Source organism: Bombina bombina, chromosome 1 (genome assembly GCF_027579735.1).
Source record: "Bombina bombina isolate aBomBom1 chromosome 1, aBomBom1.pri, whole genome shotgun sequence".
Classification (NCBI taxonomy): Eukaryota; Metazoa; Chordata; class Amphibia; order Anura; family Bombinatoridae; genus Bombina; species Bombina bombina.
In genome coordinates this window covers 915137741-915159151 of record NC_069499.1, presented here as the reverse complement: position 1 = coordinate 915159151, position 21411 = coordinate 915137741, and the positions used below count along the sequence as shown (strand labels likewise).

Below are 21411 nucleotides of genomic sequence, written 5' to 3'. Positions count from 1 at the left end.
TGTATATGTATCTTATAATAATAGGGCAGGTAGGGACCTGAATAAAAAGAAAAGAAAAAAGTGTGTCATGAGGAGAGCAAGCTATGTCCCCTGGCTATCCTGTACCTGTGAGTACCTACAAATAGCCTCTGGGATGTGTGTGTGCTGTGTTAAGTCACTTATTTTAAATAACCCCCCCCCCCCCCCCCCCCCCCCCCCACTGGCTTACCAGGCATGTCAAATCTTTGTCAATGCCGCTGCAGCAATTTCTAGTAGAGATCCCATCCAGTGCAGGTGTGGGCACCTCAGAGGATTACAGTAGGAAATACATATGTCCCTCAGGGGGAGGCTAAGGATGAGTCCCAGTGACACCTGAGGGTAGTTATGGCTGAAGTGATTTTAAGCTCTGATATAGGTTCATGACCTCTTCCTGGTGGTGGGAAATATATGTTATGGAGGACTGTGGTAGGTTGGAACAATGAAGCCCTTGTTGCTGTCTTCTTTCATGGGCTCTCTGATGCGATTAAAGACGAAGTTGCTGCCAGAGATTTACCAGAGGATCTCGAGGCATTGGTGTCTTTTTTGATCCTAATTGACATCAGACTCAGAGAGAGGCCCTCTTTCAAGGAGCGCTTGCGGAAGCCTCCTGTTTTGTTGTCTTCTACGTGTTCGTTCCCACCCATGCCTCCCTCTCCTCCCATGCCTCCTGGTCCCAAGTCACCAGGTACTGCTGAGCCGATGCAGCTGGGATTCACGCATCTCTCCACGGCAGAGAGGGCCTTTAGGAGGAGGGAGGAGCTCTGCCTCTATTGTGGGTTACAGGGCCACCTATTGAAGTCTTGTCCTACACAGCCGGGAAACGCTCACACCTAAGGTCCTGTCGGGGCAGACCTTGGATGGTTTATCCTTGTCCCCGGAAACCGCTTAAGGAGAAACCTTTGGCCACAGTTGTCCTTTCCTGGGTGGACTCCTCCATAGTCACTCAGGCTCTTGTTGACTCTGGTGCTGCGGGCTATTTCATTGACAGTGCTTTTGTATCAAAGCACTCCATTCCTGTTTTGCCTCAGTCCGTTCTGCTTGCTATTGAGGCCATTGATGGCAGGAGCCTTCAGCCCGCACTCGTTACTCACAAAACTGCTCCGTTGTTTTTAATAAACTTTCTATAGTAATTGGCGAACCCCAAAAAACGTTGAATAGACTGAAGACCAACTGGGCGAGGCCACTGCAGAACTGCAGATAACTTGTCAGGATCCATGGAGAATCCTGCAACGGAGATAACATAATTTCTAGTAGAGATCCCATCCAGTGCAGGTGTGGGCACCTCAGAGGATTGCAGTAGGAAATACATATGTCCCTCAGGGGGAGGCTAAGGATGAGTCCCAGTGACACCTGAGGGTAGTTATGGCTGAAGTGATTTTAAGCTCTGATATAGGTTCATGACCTCTTCCTGGTGGTGGGAAATATATGTTATGGAGGACTGTGGTAGGTTGGAACAATGAAGCCCTTGTTGCTGTCTTCTTTCATGGGCTCTCTGATGCGATTAAAGACGAAGTTGCTGCCAGAGATTTACCAGAGGATCTCGAGGCATTGGTGTCTTTTTTTATCCTAATTGACATCAGACTCAGAGAGAGGCCCTCTTTCAAGGAGCGATTGCGGAAGCCTCCTGTTTTGTTGTCTTCTACATGTTCGTTCCCACCCATGCCTCCCTCTCCTCCCATGCCTCCTGGTCCCAAGTCACCAGGTACTGCTGAGCCGATGCAGCTGGAATTCACGCATCTCTCCACGGCAGAGAGGGCCTTTAGGAGGAGGGAGGAGCTCTGCCTCTATTGTGGGTTACAGGGCCACCTATTGAAGTCTTGTCCTACACAGCCGGGAAACGCTCACACCTAAGGTCCTGTCGGGGCAGACCTTGGATGGTTTATCCTTGTCCCCGGAAACCGCTTAAGGAGAAACCTTTGGCCATGGTTGTCCTTTCCTGGGTGGACTCCTCCATAGTCACTCAGGCTCTTGTTGACTCTGGTGCTGCGGGCTATTTCATTGACAGTGCTTTTGTATCAAAGCACTCCATTCCTGTTTTGCCTCAGTCCGTTCTGCTTGCTATTGAGGCCATTGATGGCAGGAGCCTTCAGCCCGCACTCGTTACTCACAAAACTGCTCCGTTGTCCATGGCTGTTGGGGGCGGCTCTCCATTTTGAAACCCTCCAGTTCCAGGTGATAAACTCTCCGCATTTTCCGGTTGTTCTGGGTTATCCCTGGCTCCAAAAGCACAATCCCAGTCTCGACTGGCGCAGGTCTGAAATTTTGTTGTGGTCCCTGCAATGTATTTCCACTTGTCTTCGGAAACCAGTTAAAGTCTTGTGCACTTCTTCGGTATCTCAATTGTCAGAGGAGTACCAAGAGTTTCTAGACATGTTTGACAAGGTGCGTGTCGGTACGTTGCCTCCTCACCGGTCTTACGATTGTGCCATAGACCTGCAACCTGGAGCCATTCCTCCTCGGGGCCGGGTGTACCCTCTGTCTGTTGCAGAGAATTGTGCTATGGAGGAGTATGTTGCCGATGCTCTGTCGCGGGGGATCATCCGCAAATCCTGCTCTCAAGCAGGGGCTGGCTTCTTCCTTGTGAAGAAAAAGGGTGGCGAGTTAAGACCATGTATCGATTATAGGGGTCTTAATCGTCTTACCAAAAAAAATGCTTACCCTATTCCGCTTATTACGGAACTCTTTGACCGCCTCAAGGGAGCTATGGTCTTTACTAAACTTGATTTGAGAGGAGCGTACAATCTCGTTAGGATTAAGGAGGGCCATGAATGGAAAACAGCATTTAACACCAGGAGCGGGCATTATGAGTATCTTGTAATGCCCTTTGGCCTATGTAATGCTCCTGCTGTTGTTCAGGAATTTATTAATGATATCCTACGAGATATGTTGCGACAGTGTGTTGTGGTGTACTTAGACGACATCCTCATACACTCACCCACACTTGAGGCTCATCGTTCTGATGTTACACGGGTTCTTCAGAGACTACGCGAGAACGACCTGTTTTGTAAACTCGAGAAATGTGAGTTCCATCAGACTCAAGTAACCTTCCTAGGTTATGTTATCTCCGTTGCAGGATTCTCCATGGATCCTGACAAGTTATCTGCAGTTCTGTAGTGGCCTCGCCCAGTTGGTCTTCAGTCTATTCAACGTTTTTTGGGGTTCGCCAATTACTATAGAAAGTTTATTAAAAACTTTTCTTCCTTGGTCAAACCTATCACAGACATGACCCGTAAAGAGAATGATCCACTCCATTGGTCACCTACTGCCATTAAGGCATTTGATAGTCTTAAGAATGCCTTTGCTGCCGCTCCAGTTCTGGCTCATCCTAACCCTGTCCTGCCTTTCGTTCTTGAGGTTGATGCATCTGAGACTGGAGTAGGTGCCCTCTTGTCTCAACATCCTAAGCCTGACAGTTCCTTGCATCTGTGTGGTTTCTTCTCTAGGAAATTGTCTCCAGCGGAGTGCAATTATGAAATTGGCGACAGAGAATTACTGGCCATAATTTTGGCACTTAAGGAATGGAGGCATCTTCTCGAGGGTACTAGCATGCCAGTGCTCATTCTTACTGACCACAAGAATTTAACTTATCTATCTGAAGCAAAACGTTTGTCGCCCCGACACGCCAGATTGGCGCTATTTTTGTCTCGGTTTAATTATGTGGTCTGGTAGTAAGAATGTTAGGGCTGATGCCCTCTCTCGACAATTTTCGCCTCTGTCCAAGGAGGTGTCTGTACCTACTCCTGTTATACCTCCTGACCATATTTTGGCTACCATACGTACTAATTTTACTTCTCCCTTGGGGGAGGAGATCCTGGCTGCACAAACCAATGCACCTCCTGAGAAACTTAGTGGTAAGTGTTTTGTTCCTGAGAATCTTCGAACTAAACTTTTGCACACTTACCACTATCCTAAAGCCGCAGGTCACCCAGGCAAGAACCAAATGATTTGGTCTGTCACTCGACAATTCTGGTGGCCAGGTCCTCATTCTGATGTTGCTGCGTATGTTGCCTCCTGTTCAGTTTGTGCACAGAATAAGACTCCTTAACGTCTTCCTGTGGGTCTTCTTCAACCTATTGCTAATGGTGAGCGTCCTTGGACACATCTTTCCATGGACTTCATTGTCGAGCTCCCTGTTTCCAATGGCAATACTGTTATACTTATGGTGGTTGACCGTTTTTCTAAAATGTCACATTGCATTCCCTTGATGAAGCTGTCTACCGCTCAGGAGCTTGCTTCAATTTCTGCCTGGGAGGTCTTCCGTTTACATGGGTTACCCAAGGAGATAGTGTCGGACCGGGGTAGCCAGTTTGTCTCCAGATTTTGGCGTTCCTTTTGTGCTCAAATGGGGATCCAGCTTTCCTTCTCCTCAGCATATCACCCTCAATCCAATGGGGCTGCGGAACGGTCTAATCAAGCTCTGGAACAGTTCCTCCGTTGCTATGTCTCAGATCACCACAATAATTGGTCTGAACTGTTACCCTGGGCACAGTTTGCTTGTAATAGTGCTATTAATGCTTCCTCCAAGTTATCCCCGTTCATGGCGAATTATGGGTTTCAATCATCCTTGTTGCCCGATTCATTCATGTCTCAGGGTATTCCGGCTTTGGAGGAGCATCTCTGGCAACTCCATTCCACGTGGGTGCAGATTCAGGATTGCCTTCATCGTTCTATGCGGTGCCAAAAGTTACAGGCTGATCGTAGGCGTCTGCCCGCACCTTCCTACCAGGTTGGTGAGAGAGTTTGGCTGTCCTCCCGCAACTTGAACCTTCGTGTGCCTTCCAATAAATTGGCTCCCCGTTATGTTGGTCCTTTTCGAATACTCCAACGAGTTAATCATGTGGCCTACGCTCTTGACCTTCCTCCTGCTATGGGCATCTCCAATGTTTTTCATGTCTCCCTCTTGAAACCATTGGTTTGTAATCGGTTTACCACTGTGTTGCCTCGTCCCCGTCCTATCTTTGTTGGCAACCATGAGGAGTATGAGGTCAGCAGCATTATTGACTCTCGTATGTCCAGGGACCGTGTACAGTATTTGGTTCACTGGAGGGGCTACGGTCCGGAGGAGCGTTCTTGGGTTCCCTCCTCTGATGTTCATGCTCCCGCCCTCCTCCGTGCCTTCCATGCCCGTTTCCCCAATAAGCCTTTTGTCCTCCCGCGGGGGAGGGGTCGATGAGGGGAGGGTACTGTCAGGGTTTTCTCCCTGTTGTGTTTGCCATGTGCTGCTGGCAGCCATTTTACTCACCTCTCTTCCTGATTATGGTGCATTGTGGGGGATGCTGCTCATTTCCTGCACTTCCTTTTATGGCCAGACTGGTGTGCATCATCCATGTAAGACAGGATGCAGTCTCAGAATTTGTGATGTCATCACTTATTATTTAAAGGGCCTCTGTTCAGTATGCTTTGCCTTTGCGTTGTCTCAGACCTGTTTGTGAGAGTTCCTGTGTATTACCTGGCTGCCTGACGTCCTTCCTGGTTCCTGATCCCTGGCTTGTTCCTGACTCTGCTGTTTTCCTTGTTCCTGATTCCGGCTCATCTGACTATTCGCTTTGGCTCCTGACTCGGCTCGTCTGACTACCAGCTCTGGTTTTGACTCCTGGCTTGTTATGTGACTTGTGGACTTTTTATTATTTTTTGCTAAAAAGGTGTGATTATTTTTGCACTTCTCGTCTCAGTCTGATTCCTGGCACCCTGACAGGAACAAAATAAATAATTAAAGTATATTGCAGAGTTTTATTTATATATACAGTTTTTCATTTTATATTACCATCTCAAAGTGTTTACTGTCCCTTTAAAGGCAATACTATCAAAGGCATATGATTATACATACTGTATATGTGTTCTCTAAACGCAAAGTTTGAATATAAACTGCTAATACATTAACAGTTTAATAAATTATTTGTGCATAGAATCATGCAAAAATTCCAATCCCTTACACACAGTATACTCAAAATCATTATACAGAGAAGCATGTATATGATTCTATTATTCTATTGCTTATTACTGAGTTACCTGTGGAGGGGGTGCAAAAAATGTTTTGCAACAGGGCCTTCTTTTTGTTTACAAACCAAAATGCATATAAAAAGCAAATAATTAAAATTAACCAAATTTTCCTGTACAACATACTAAATTCACAAAGTATTTACCTTTATTAATATTTTAGTTATACATACTATTATATTTTATAAATTATAATATAAGCTATACATTATATTTGCAATAAATGTATATATCTTAGCACATTTGTAATTGTATATGTGCTTCAACTCATATTTAAAGGGTTACTGAACCCAATTTTTTTCTTTCATGATTCAGATAGAGCATGCAATTTAAAGGACCAGTCAACACATTAGATTTGCATAATCAACAAATGCAAGCTAACAAGACAATGCAATAGCACTTAGTTTGAACTTCAAATGAGTAGTAGATTTTTTTTATAACAAATTTCAAAGTTATGTATATTTCCACTCCCCTTGTACCATGTGTTAGCAATCAGCCAATCACAAATGCATATACGTATAGTCTGTGAATTCTTGCACATGCTCAGTAGGATCTGGTGACTCAAAAATTGTAAATATAAAAAACTGTGCACATTTTCTTTAATGGAAGTAATTTGGAAAGTTGTTTAAAATTACATGCTGTATCTGAATCATGAAAAATTAATTTAACCTGAGTGTCCCTTTAAGCAACTTTCTAATTCACACACTATTATCATTTTTTTTCATTATCTTGGTATCTTTATTTGAAAAAGCAGGAATCTAAGCTTACATGCCGGCCCATTTTTTGATTAGGCACCCTGGGTAACCCTTGCTGATTGGTGGCTACATTTAGTCACCAATCAGCAAGTGCTAACCAGGTGCTGAACCAAAGATGAGCTGGCTCCTAAGCTTTACATTCCTTCTTTTCAAATAAAGATATCAAGAAAACAAAGAGAAATGGATAATAGGAGTACATTAGAAAGTTGCTTACAATTACATGCTCTATCTGAATCATGAAAGAAAAAAAAAATTGGGTTCAGTATCCCTTTAACAATGTCTACATTTTGTCTCTGATGTTGATTTGTATTGTACTAATTTTCTTCCCCATCAGATGGAATTTCTTATGCAGCATCTGTCGGAGACCTGAGATCTGTCTGTACCAGGGAGATTTTGCCAGCCTTTCAATTTGGATCTTACCTGGAGCTTAATGTGTCCTATCCAGATTCCCCACCATGGTAATAAAACAGCCTCGTTATTATTGACTGCAATGATGATGTCATGGCTAAATTAGCAGTTGATCACAATCTAACTCTTGTTTTCAGCAGATAATGATTTCTGAACGTTGTTTATTATAGTCAGTATTTTTCCAGAGATTTAAATCAAAATACACCTGAAGCTCAGAATTGTTACCTCCTAAAAACAAAATAATCACAAAGTCACTCTTAAAAGGACAGTCTACAATATAATTTTTATTGTTTTAAAAGATACACAATCCCTTTATTACGCATTCCCCAGTTTTGCATAAAGAACACAGTTATATTAATACACTTTTTACTTCTGGGATTACCTTGTATCTAAGAACCTTCTGACAGCCCCCTGATCACATGGCTGTGACCAGGGCCGGATTTACATCTCAGGTGCCTGTAGGCACAAAAACCTGAAGCGCCCCCCCCCACCCCCACCCCAAAAAAGTGGAAAAAAATGAGGACTTTTTTATTATTATTTAGGACAACTAAAATAAATATTAGATGTAAAATTACATTTTCCCTTTTATGGAGATACACAAATACACACACCAATTGCAATATTTGTTGTAATGGAAGCTACACCAAAAATCAATATTCACTTGACTCAAATGGCCATACAATTTCTGTTATGTATAACATAAACAAATCATGTTAAACTTTGAATGCAAAATATTCCCTATTTAAAGGGACATAAAATGTGACAGTTTGCTAGGGCATTTTATTATTGCACTAGTGCTTGCACAGAAGTGTGTTAGCCTCTTGCAAAAGAGTTAAACACATAGTCAATGTCAGTTCTGAGACAGCAATACACATCTGTGCAGACCCAAATGGGCTCATAGCACATGTTTACTTACAAGCCATTAGTGTATTGCTTTTCTGGAGAGGACTTTGACTATGTGCTTAACATTTTGTTGGAGTTAAACACAGTTTTGTGTAAACAATAGCAATATTAAAACTAGCAGCATGCAAGCTCATCAACAACCCTTGCAGCCAGTGGAAGAAAATATAAATATAATATGATGTTGCTCTTAAAGGAAAAAATGGAATGTTGTAGATTATATGTAATCCAGGGGTCAACAAATGTGTTTAAAATTAGAAATTAGAAATTTCATTTACCACAAAACACAAACATACCACACTTACTTGATAAAATAACAGATTAACGATTTTTAATGTGATGTGTGTGTGTGTATATATATGTATATATATATATATATATATATATATATATATATATATATATATATATATATATATATATATACATACACATACACATACATATACATACATACAAAAACAAATATGCCATGTGAGTAGTTTACACACATACACATTATACAGCCTTACAGTCTACAAACTTTGTTGTCAAAGTGCCCTAAAGGCTGTAAATCAGCAGCTTGTAATAAAGAGCAGAGCAGCTATTCCCACATAACCTCCACACCCCCAATGCCTTTATAGAACAAAAACATTAATCCTGAAGCAGAATTTAACCCCCTGGCTATCAAAATGCACTACAACACATAACAAGTGAATACACTGCAACCCTCTCTGGTAGCCAAGGGGTTAAAGTGTGCTCTGCTTGTTATGTTGTCATTCTAGGCAGCATTAGAAGCCTTGTACAGTCCTAACCTGTTGTTCTGATTCTGAAGCTTTCATTCCTCAACAAAAGTATCTGCTACACATCAGCATGGAGCTTGGCTGTGTGAGGCAACAGAAGTACAGAAAATAAAAGTGAAACTAAACATGCCTGGCGAAAATGGGAGGGGTTTAGTTTTAATCTTTGCCCTTCTCTCCTTCATGGCTCCCTCAACTGCTGTAACATATTCCAAATGAAACACTTGACATTGTAGGCACCTGGCAGCACAATTCTTACTAAAATTAATGCCCTCACAGGCAGGCGCCCCTCACTGCCAGGCGCCTGTAGGCACATGCCTACTGTGCCTAATGGGAAATCCGGCCCTGGCTGTGACTACATAAAATCTATTGAGTTGCATATAGCATTGTGTTTTGCTAAATCTTAAATAACTCCCAGGGCGTTAACAAAGTGTTATATATATGGTCCACATGAATTTATCAGTCTCTTGTTGTGAAAAGGAATTTTAAAAGCCTGTGATTAGAGGCAGCCCTCAAAGGCATAGAAATTAGCATATGAGCCTACCTAGGGTTAGTTTTAACTAAGAATACCAAGAAAACAAAGCAAATTTGATGATAAAAGTAAATTGGAAAGTTAATTAAAATTACAAATCCTATCTGAATAATGAAAGTTTAATTTTGACTAGACTGTGCCTTTAAATGAATAGTCTAGTCAAAATTAAACTTTCATGTTTCAGATAGATGCAATTTTAAGCAACCTTCTAATTTACTCCTATTATAATTTTTTCTTTGTTCTCTTGGTATCTTTTTTTTGAAAACGTAGGAATACAAGCATAGGAGCTGGCCCATTTTTGGTTTAGCACCTGAGTAGCGCTTTCTGATTGGTGTCTAAATGTAGCCACCAATCAGCAAGCGTTACCCAGGTTCTGAACCAAAAATGGTCCGGTTACTAAGCTTACATTCAAATAAAGATAGCAAGAGAACGAAGAAAAATTGATCATTGGAGTAAATTAGAAAATTGCTTAAAGGGACACTGAACCCAATTTTTTTCTTTTGTGATTCAGATAGAGCATGCAATTGTAAGCAATTTTTTAATTTACTCCTATTATCAATTTTTCTTCGTTCTCTTGCTATCTTTATTTGAAAGAGAAAGTCCAGTACCCTGGACAGCACTTGTTTATTGGTGGATGACGTTATCCACCAATCAGCAAGAACAACCCAGGTTGTTCATCAAAAATGGGCCGGCATCTAAACTTACATTCTTGCTTTTCAAAAAGAAATACCAAGAGAATGAAGAACATTTGATAATAGGAGTACATTAGAAAGTTGCTTAAAATTACAAGCTCTATCTCAGTGCTTTCCAAACTGTGTGTCGGCAGCAGTGTGTAGGTGTGTCCCTGCTTCAGCACAAATTTCTTTTAATTTTTTTTGGTTTCTGACTTTCCGCCTGCCTGCTACGCATATCACATAGTTGACACGTGAGTGATACCTAGGGGGACACAGATCATCTTAACCTATTGGCACAGCTCAATGGGAACTGAAACTATTCCCATTGGCGGCACATTGGCTCCTGACTGCACGTGTAGTCTCCTTAAAGGGACATAATACTCAAATGCTAAATCACTTGAAACTGATGCAGTATAACTGTAAAAAGCTGACAGGAAAATATCACCTGAGCATCTCTATGTAAAAAAGGAAGATATTTTACCTCACAATCTCCTCAGCTCAGCAGAGTAAGTTCTGTGTAAAAAGTTATACTCAGCTGCTCCCAGCTGCAGGCATAAAAAAAATACAAATGAAGAAATGAACAGCAGCCAATCAGCATCAGCAGTGCTGAGGTCATGAACTCTTACTGTGATCTCATGAGATTTGACTTAACTCTCATGAGATTTCATAGTAAGCTTCTTTTACCTGATTGGTGAAATAATATAAGAGTTCCCGAGGCTCATCCCCTAAGACAGAGCTTTCCAAACTTTTCATGTTGGTGACACACTTTGTAGACCTACATCATTTCGCGACACAGTAATTCAGTTGTACTAGCAAAAAGGAGGTTAAACTAACTTGTTTTAAGAGATACGGGTACATACATAAATTATAATAACTAAATGTATTTACAAGTAACAGTATGTATGGGCAAGAATTAATAACACCAATAGCTACTTACTATTTTAACGGATGTATAAGGTTGATGGGATGAACACAGTTTCGGAATATTTGGTGGAATATTAGATAAAGACACTCGCATTTTATCATCAAGCGTTTTTAAGCTTCCACTTCCTATCTATATATCAAGAGCAGGAGCAGCAATGCAGTACTGGGAGCTAGCTGCAAAAAAATCCCACTGACTTCTGACTTCAGCTCAGCGTTTAAGCTGCCACCCTCTGTGAGTCCGACTGACTACTGCCCGCACTACAAACACACTGCTGTCCCACTCACTGGCTACACTTGCAGTCACAAGCCGATTGAGGAGACTACGCGTGCAGTCAGGAGCCAATGTGCCGCCAAATCCGCCAATGGTAATAGTTTCAGTTCCCACTGAGCTGTGCCAATTGGTTAAGATGATCTGTGACCCACTAGGTATCAATCACGTGTCAACCAGGTGATATGCGTAGCAGGCAGGTGGAAAGTCAGAAACCAAAAAACTATTTAAAAAAAAATATTTAAATTTAAAAAAAATTGTGCTGAAGCAGGGACACACCTACACACTGCTGCCGACACACTAGTGTGTCCCGACACACAGTTTGGAAAGCACTGCCCTAAGATGTCCCAGGACAGACACACTAAAATGCTGCTTAGAAATCCTTTACAATGGGATGTGGCTACTGAGGAACTTTTGAGGTAAAATATCTTTCTTTTTTACATAGAGATGTTCAGGTGATATTTTCTACTCAGCATTTAACAGCTATACTGCATCACTTTCAAGTGTTTAAACATTTGGGTATTATGGCCCTTTAATTAGCTTGTGACTGCATGTGTAGTCAGTGAGTGTGACAGCAGTGTGTTTGCAGGGTGGGCAGTAGTCAATCAGACTCGCCGAGCTCTGAGGGTGGCAGCTTAAATGCTGAGCTGAAGTCAGTGGAGTTTTTTTTGCAACTAGCTCCCAGTAGTGCATTGCTGCTCCTGCTCTTGATATATTATGGATAGGAAGTGGAAGCTTAAAAATGCTTGATGATGGAATGCAAATGTCTTTATTTAATATTACACCAAATATTCAGAAACTGTGTTCATCAAATCAACCTTATACATCCCATTAAAATAATAAGGATCTATTGGTGTTATTAAACTTTTTTTTAATTCTTGCACATACATACTGTTACTTGTAAATACATTTCATTATTATATAATTTATGTTTGTGTCCGTATCTCTTAAATCAAGTTAGTTTGCAACTGAATTACTGTGTCGCGAAATGATGTAGGTCTAAAAAAGTGTGTCACAACATGAAAAGTTTGGAAAGCTCTGCTCTATCTGAATCACAAAAGAAAAAATTTGAGTTCAGTGTCCCTTTAAAATTGCATGCTTTATCTGAATTATGTTTCATTTTGACTAGACAATTCCTTTAATCTCACAATTTCGTAATCCAAAATCAAATGTGCACAATTTACGACAAATAAATGGCAATTTGGTGGATTTAGGGATTACATCACAGGTTGAAGGGTCTGTATGGTAATTGATCCCTTTTAATAGTATGTAGTGATGCTAATAGGTGAGGTGCAATTAACCTTTTGTGCTCCAAAACTATAGAGATATGTGTGTATGTATTTTTAAGGCTTTTAAACAAAGGCATTATCAGTATAGTGGATATGCATGTTTGCTGGTTTATTGATTTTACTAATTGTTATTAGTGTACAGATGCTTATTATTATTATTTTTTAATGTAATTGATTTAGCAGGTAGCATTTGTATTTGGTGGTGTTGGTGATATTGTTTCCTACCATCACGAAAGGGGGTAATTTCAGTGTGTTTTGCCCATAGTCAAAGCCAATGTTCCATTTCAACACTTTTGGGTTACTTGTTAATAATTAGAAAAGTGTTATATGGGGGTTTATCACGTCCTTTCAGTTGTGGAATTTGAAAAGTGAAAAATGGCCCCACAAATATATTGTTCATTATTGAGAAGAACAGCCGTTAACATTACAATAGTTTTCAAATGATAAATGGTGATAAACCCCTAAATCCTGAATGAATAAAATAACTGGAATATACATTTTCCAACCATCTGGTTTTTATGGCTATTTGCAGACCCTGACATAAGAAAAACTAACTGTGCCTTTGTATAAGGAAGGATTATGGAGGTACTGTTCTAGGAGTTGAAAGATATTTTGTCTAGTGTCCAACCTTCTGATGGAATTTCAGCTTATTCAAAAGCTTCCACTCAAAACAGCCGGACAGATAGCTCAGCATGCTAAGGCACTGTGGCAGAGCTCTGTAGCAACCCAAGGGTTGCAAGTTTGATCCCTGTCGAGGTCCACTCAGCCTTTCATCCTTCCGAGGTCGATAAAATGAGCAGCACCTTGAGAACCTAACAGTGATTAGCCGTGCTTTACAAGTACCCAATACATACTCAAAACACCAGGAAGCTAAATTAAACAGCTTTGTTTCTCCATAAGTGATTACCATCCAGCCTCTATTTTGGTGACTGCATTTGCATAGTTATAGGCAGCTTCCCAACATTCAATATAGAGAGACAATGGCTTACTCAGGGCTACAGTGCCATCATGTAAAGCATATCCTCTATATGGTTCTCCCACAAGAACATCAAACTGTGAAGTGAAGAATTTCTCCAAGTATTCATCACTGGAGACACCTACGGTTACCACCTTTCATAACAAAAAAATACCAGCCACACGTATTAAATTACATTTGCATAAATAGTTATACAGCAAAACTCCAAGACAAACACTGCTAGAACTGATTTTAAATGGTCATGTATTTCTCATTAGATATTAACACATTTAGAAGAAGTTTCACCATAACATGACCCTTATTTCTTTCTTGATTCTTTATTATCTACACTGACTTGAGGCTTAAAACACCAGCCATGGTGGTACAAAAACTGGATAGATGGCCGCCAAGGAGACGCTAGAGCAGAGGTTCCAGTTTAAGAGATTTTCCTGTAGGACCATTAGATGAAGTAGAACTGCTAAATCAACACATGCATAATTAAAAGACAATGCAATAAAACATAGGCCCCTATTTATTAAATCTGATCAGACAAGGTTTGCTCTCTGGAACCTCATCCACACGGCATCTGCAGCAGCATTTTGCATTGAACAAGCACTTGCTTGTGGGGCAACACCCCCGCTCTTGTGGAACCAATTGATCTAGAGCAGGGCTTGTCAATAATCCTGATCAGATCGAGATGATTTAACTCTGCGAGCCTTGAGGTGGCGAAGAGGTGAAGAAGCTGCACTCACGCAAGACTGAAATCCTAGGGCCCCGAAGTTGCATCTGTAGCTTTATAAATGGGGCTCTTAGTCTGAATTTCAAACTAGTAGTAGATTTCTTCTAACAAAATGTCAAAGTTACTTAAATTTTTCATGTCCTCTATATCATGTGACAGCCATCAACCAGTTACATAATGAATACACATATATACTGGGAACTCTTGCACATGATCACTAGGAGCAAAATACTAATTTGTGGCAAATGCTGTGTGTCACAGGTGCTCAATTTCTAAATGACTAACGTGAACCTAAAATGGAAATTTTATCTTATGCATCCATGCTGGGAAAGGGAGTTATGTATTGTAAAATGTTACCAGGGAAATCTATCTGCATTTGATTTGTTCATTGTTTTATTGCACCTAGAGTGAGATAAGGAGTGTTATTGATACCCCTGCATTTCCCTAACTAAAACAGACTTCTCTTACCCTGAGCACACTGTGACCCACAGGTCTGCACTACAGATTCTCTCCACTAACTCCAGACTGCTGGAGTCTCCCTGCTGAAAACTGATCCTTTTCAGGACCCATGCAGTCCAAGCACTGCTGCTTCTGAGCCTAGGTATGTGTTTTTACAAAGGATACCAAGAAAACCAAGTCAATTTAATAATGGAAGTACATTAAAAAGTCTCTTAAAATTGCATGCTCTGTCTGAAACATGAAAGTTAAAATTTGACTTCCATATTCCTTTAATTGACCTAATGCATTAGATGCAGTCCCCAGTATTAGAGGTCAGTGTACTTTGCAGGTATGCACCTGATACCTTTTTCCTCTGACTGATTAAAAGAAGCAAATCATATCTGTCAGCTGAAATAAACGGTTGTCATACATATAACCCCTATTAGGAAAATGCATTGCGCACTAGATATCCGTTTTATTTAATGTGAAATGTGTAGACAAATCTTAATCTAGATAGGATATTCTAGATTGTCCTTCATGGTGAATTAATTTTAAGAAAATGATTACTGGTTTGAATTAAATATATAAACTGTGGATAATTGGGCTTGTTGGCAAAATTTACCTAATAACATCTCATTTCTGTCCCATTAAGGAGGTTGGATGTGACGGTAGCTTTTTCACAACCTGTATGTAGTGTGCAAATATGTACAAAGTGAATAAGAAGCAGATTAAAACAACATTAACAGATGATGAAAAACTGTAACATTAAATGATTGTTAAACAGTAAATAAATGGTAGACCTAATGATGTAATGACAGCAAAGATTAGCATTAAAATAGGATGTTCATGTGGTTTTACAATTGTATTAGTTGTTTAAATATTGAAAATATAAATGTAAAGTGTTAGTTTCAATAAAGTATACTTTTGTTTCTATAAAGTAATGGCGCCATGTTTGAACTAGTTTTCTTTTTTTCTGTACAAACAAGGCTATGTGGAAACCTTTTAAAATAATCATATGTTCCATGCAACCTTCTTTGAAAAGTCTATTTTATTGTCTGTTTTATATCTGTCCCTAATTGTCCTCAGCAGGAAAGATAGATAAAGGGAAACATAAGTGCACTTATAAGTGCAGTGCACTTTAATTTATAGAAACTTATTTAGAAAACAATAACACAATAACAGAATAACAGATAAAAGGGACAAAATAAGTGATGGAAGTACATTGCAAAGTTTTTTAACTGCACATAATTAAACATTGTATATTACAGTCTCATACCGTTTAATGTCTATTTAACCACTTCGCTACCGGGAATTTCAGAAAACAACTTTCCCAAAATACTGTAGAATTTTTAGCATTTTTGCTATCACTCCATTTAAACAGAAATAGAGACTTTTTTATATTTACCTAACACATATTTTTATTTGATTTTTTTTCTTCAGTTTTATATATTTTTTTTAAAATGTTTTCTGTAGTATAGTGGTCCCCCCACTTCCCCCCTCCCGGGGTTCCTTACATATGAGAACCCCCACCCTGTTATTTATATACTCACATCAGACCAGACCCAATGCCCTATAGCCCCTAATAGTTATATACTCACATCAGATCAGACACCAATGCCCTCTAGCCCCTGATAGTTATAAACTCACATCAGATCAGACACCAATGCCCTCTAGCCCCTGATAGTTATATACTCACATCAGATCATACCCAATGCCCTGTAGCCCCTGATAGTTATATACTCACATCAGATCAGACACCAATGCCCTGTAGCCCCTGATAGTTATATACTCACATCAGATCAGACACCAATGCCCTTTAGCCCCTGATAGTTATATACTCACATCAGATCAGACCCAATGCCCTATAGCCCCTGATAGTTATATACTCACATCAGATCAGACCCAATGCCCTGTAGCCCCTGATAGTTATATACTCACTTCAGATCAGACACCAATGCCCTGTAGCCCCTCTGTCAGCCATATGCTCACATTAGATCAGGCTACCAGGCTCTGCAGCTCCTCTTCCAAATGCATAGCTACATTAGATCAGACGTATTGTGTCCAGTACAGTCTCAAACACTTGGAGCCTTACGTACAATATGAGAGTTAGAGGAGAAGATTGCTGGGCTTAAAAATCTTCTTTTGTGATTCATACAATTTTAAAACAAAATCAATTTTAATTATTTATTACATTTGCTTTGTTCCCATGATATTAAAGAGATATCTAGGTAGGCATCTGGAACACTACATGGCAGGAAATAGTGCTGCTATCAAGTGCTCTTGCAAATGGATAACATTCTTGCAAAGCTGCTGCCATACAGGGAGTGCAGAATTATTAGGCAAATGAGTATTTTGACCACATCATCCTCTTTATGCATGTTGTCTTACTCCAAGCTGTATAGGCTCGAAAGCCTACTACCAATTAAGCATATTAGGTGATGTGCATCTCTGTAATGAGAAGGGGTGTGGTCTAATGACATCAACACCCTATATCAGGTGTACATAATTATTAGGCAACTTCCTTTCCTTTGGCAAAATGGGTCAAAAGAAGGACTTGACAGGCTCAGAAAAGTCAAAAATAGTGAGATATCTTGCAGAGGGATGCAGCACTCTTAAAATTGCAAAGCTTCTGAAGCGTGATCATCGAACAATCAAGCGTTTCATTCAAAATAGTCAACAGGGTCGCAAGAAGCGTGTGGAAAAACCAAGGTGCAAAATAACTGCCCATGAACTGAGAAAAGTCAAGCGTGCAGCTGCCAAGATGCCACTTGCCACCAGTTTGGCCATATTTCAGAGCTGCAACATCACTGGAGTGCCCAAAAGCACAAGGTGTGCAATACTCAGAGACATGGCCAAGGTAAGAAAGGCTGAAAGACGACCACCACTGAACAAGACACACAAGCTGAAACGTCAAGACTGGGCCAAGAAATATCTCAAGACTGATTTTTCTAAGGTTTTATGGTCTGATGAAATGAGAGTGAGTCTTGATGGGCCAGATGGATGGGCCCGTGGCTGGATTGGTAAAGGGCAGAGAGCTCCAGTCCGACTCAGACGCCAGCAAGGTGGAGGTGGAGTACTGGTTTGGGCTGGTATCATCAAAGATGAGCTTGTGGGGCCTTTTCGGGTTGAGGATGGAGTCAAGCTCAACTCCCAGTCCTACTGCCAGTTTCTGGAAGACACCTTCTTCAAGCAGTGGTACAGGAAAAAGTCTGCATCCTTCAAGAAAAACATGATTTTCATGCAGGACAATGCTCCATGACACGCGTCCAAGTACTCCACAGCGTGGCTGGCAAGAAAGGGTTTAAAAGAAGAAAATCTAATGACATGGCCTCCTTGTTCACCTGATTTGAACCCCATTGAGAACCTGTGGTCCATCATCAAATGTGAGATTTACAAGGAGGGAAAACAGTACACCTCTCTGAACAGTGTCTGGGAGGCTGTGGTTGCTGCTGCACGCAATGTTGATGGTGAACAGATCAAAACACTGACAGAATCCATGGATGGCAGGCTTTTGAGTGTCCTTGCAAAGAAAGGTGGCTATATTGGTCACTGATTTGTTTTTGTTTTGTTTTTGAATGTCAGAAATGTATATTTGTGAATGTTGAGATGTTATATTGGTTTCACTGGTAAAAATAAATAATTGAAATGGGTATATATTTGTTTTTTGTTAAGTTGCCTAATAATTATGCACAGTAATAGTCACCTGCACACACAGATATCCCCCTAAAATAGCTATAACTAAAAACAAACTAAAAACTACTTCCAAAACTATTCAGCTTTGATATTAATGAGTTTTTTGGGTTCATTGAGAACATGGTTGTTGTTCAATAATAAAATTAATCCTCAAAAATACACCTTGCCTAATAATTCTGCACTCCCTGTAAAGTGCTCCAGAAATGGGATGGCTCCAAAGCTTATCTTCTTGATTTTTAACCAAAGATATCAAGTGAAAAAAGAAAAATTGATAATAGAAGTAGAAAGTTGTTTAAAATGACCAGCTCTATTTGAATCATGAAAGAAAATAAAATGGGTTTAATTTCCCTTTTAACTGCTGAACTGCACAGCAGCCTGGCAAAAATGTAACAACTAGCATGATAGTGCATTGTGCAAATGGCCAGAGAAGAAGGAAACACAGTTAGAGACCCAGAGGCTAGCACTGGTAGACCCTGGAAGAAATATGTCAAGTTCCCTATCATGCAGATTACAATATAGCATATGTTGCAGATAACAAACATGACTGACACAGCACACCTTACCTTATATATAAATTAAAATATATGAAAGAAGTGCTCAACAGGGGACAAAATGTGCTTAATAGCCCACCCTATGGGATGGTACCCACCCAGGGGGTAGCTTCTATCTGCTCAATCTCTGCTTTTAACTGAGAACTTTCCTGTAGTATATCAGTCTCACCCCATCCAAAAGGACAGTTCAACCCCGAAATACCAGGCAATTCTAATCTGAACTAAGGATTTGTACAGCTAACACCATACGTACCTATAAGGCCTCGTCAGTGGAGGTGCCGCTATATCCCTCTACGCACAGTGAGCAAGGGGTCCATGCTTGGTTGCCTCCATTACCCTTAGGGAGACTAAAGTACATAATAGAAGTGCTCAAAGGGGATGGGTGGTGCTTAATAGCCCACCCTCTGGGATGGTACCGACCCAGGGTACAGCTTCTTTCTGCCAAATTTGTGCTTTCAACATAGGAGACATTTCCAACTTTCCTGTAGTATATCAGTCTGAAACCATCCTAAAAGAAACTCCAGCCCCAAAATACCAAGCAATTCTCTGAACAAAGGATTTGCACAGCTAACCCCAGACATACGTTTTGGCTCATAAAGGCCTCATCAGTGGAGGTGCAGCTATATCCCTATAGGCACAGTGAGCAAGGGGTCCACGTCTGGTTGCCTCGTTACCCTTCAGGAGACTAAAATACATAAGAGAAGTGCTCAATTGGGGACGGATGGTGCTTAATAGCCCAACCTTTGGGATGGTACCGACCCAGGCTACAGCTTCTTTCTGCCCAATCTGTGCTTATACTTACGTGTAATGGGCATATAAGTCATTACATGAGATCCTATTGGTAGATGCAGTACTTAAAAACAGTTAAAAAACTGAACTGCCCAATCAGAAGGGATGATATGAAACCTCAATGTAGTAAAAAAAAACATATAGGATATCCCACTAGCTGTGTTTGTTCAGCATTATGAAAACAAAGCATATCACACCATTGAAAGTCATATATTATTAGCTTTTAAAAATGTGTTCTCTCCTGGCTCCTTGCCTCACACACACATATATATATATTATCTATATATATATAATATATATATGTCAGAGTTATTATTAAATGTATCCCTTCTGTAAGACCACACAAAGAACATTAAAGGGTCAGCAAACTCAAATGCATTTTTTTATGTTTCAGAGAGAACATACAATTTAAAACAACTTTACAGTTTTTTCTTCTGTTATCTAATTTGCTCTGTTCTATTAGTATCCTTTATTGTAGAGTATACAGTACCTAGGTATGATAAGGAGCAGCAGTGCTCTACTATGACGTATCTGCTGATTGGTGGCTGTATAAATATGCCTCTTTTTACTGAACTACCCAATGTGTTCAGCTAGCTCCCTGTAGTGCATTTGCTCCTTCAACAAAGAATACCAAGAGAACGAAGCAAATTTGATAATAGAAGTAAATTGGAACGTTGTTTAAAAGGATATGTTCTATCCGAATCAAGGAAGAAAACATTGGGTTTCATGTACCAGCAATGCATACACATTGAAGGTAGCTTGAGTGGTTTATGTCATATATTCCATTAAAAATGTTTTCTCTTTCTATCAATTTCCTGTATCCCATAAATCATTCATAATTTGTGAATCATTTTCCTTAAAAGGGCCATTAAAGGGATAGGAAAGTCAAAATTAAACTGGCATGATTCGGATGAAGCATGCCAATTTAAGAAACTTTTAAATTCACTTCAAATTTCAAATATGTTTTGTTATCTTGGCATCCCTTGTTGAAAACTAATATGCACATATCCTAAAGAATATGCACATATTTGTCTTATGATTGGCCAACTAGCTGTGTTCAGCTAGCTACCAATGTTCCTTTAGCAAAGCATAACGAAAATAAAGCAAATTTAAAATTATAGAAGTAAATTGGAAAGTTAATTAAAATTGAATGTTCTAAATCATGAAATAAAGTTTTGGGGTTTCAGATACCTTTAAATACAGTATAATTGCATAATCAGCAAGTGACTATTAACAAGGCAATGTAATGGCACTTACTCTGAATTTTAAATTTGCTGTAGTTTTTTTTTTTTTGGGGGGGGGAGATTTCAAATTTTCCTTCTAATTCCTCCCCATATATATGTGACAGTCATCAGCCAATCACAGACTCATATATGTGTACACTGTGAACTTGTGCACATGCTCAGTAGGAGCTGGTGCCTTAGCATGAGTGCATATAAAAAGTACACAATTTGATAAACAATATAAATTGGAATTTTTTTTTTTTAATTGCATGCCCTATCTAAGTCATAAACGTTTAATTTTGATTTTAGTGTCCCTTTAAGATTAAACAGAAAACAGAATAAACCTTGTGCCACAGAGCAGCAAGGTTTGATGTAAGCTGTATTGTTGTCCACATCAATTGATTTTAAAAAAAAAGTCATTTTTCCAGGAGCTGTGAGCATCTGCTCCCAAAAAACAATGATCTACTCCATTATCCAAC

The 21411-nt window shown here is 39.9% G+C and overlaps 1 protein-coding gene across 1 annotated transcript in view; it reads left to right on the top strand.

Annotated features, from left to right (window-relative positions):
- BEAN1 (brain expressed associated with NEDD4 1) overlaps positions 1–21411 on the top strand; it is a 155768-nt gene that overhangs the window by 99837 nt on the left and 34520 nt on the right. Inside the window, exon 5 of the mRNA XM_053715879.1 lies at positions 7105–7228. Within this exon, the coding sequence (XP_053571854.1) occupies positions 7105–7228 (124 nt within the window). The remainder of the gene's footprint in view (positions 1–7104; positions 7229–21411) is intronic.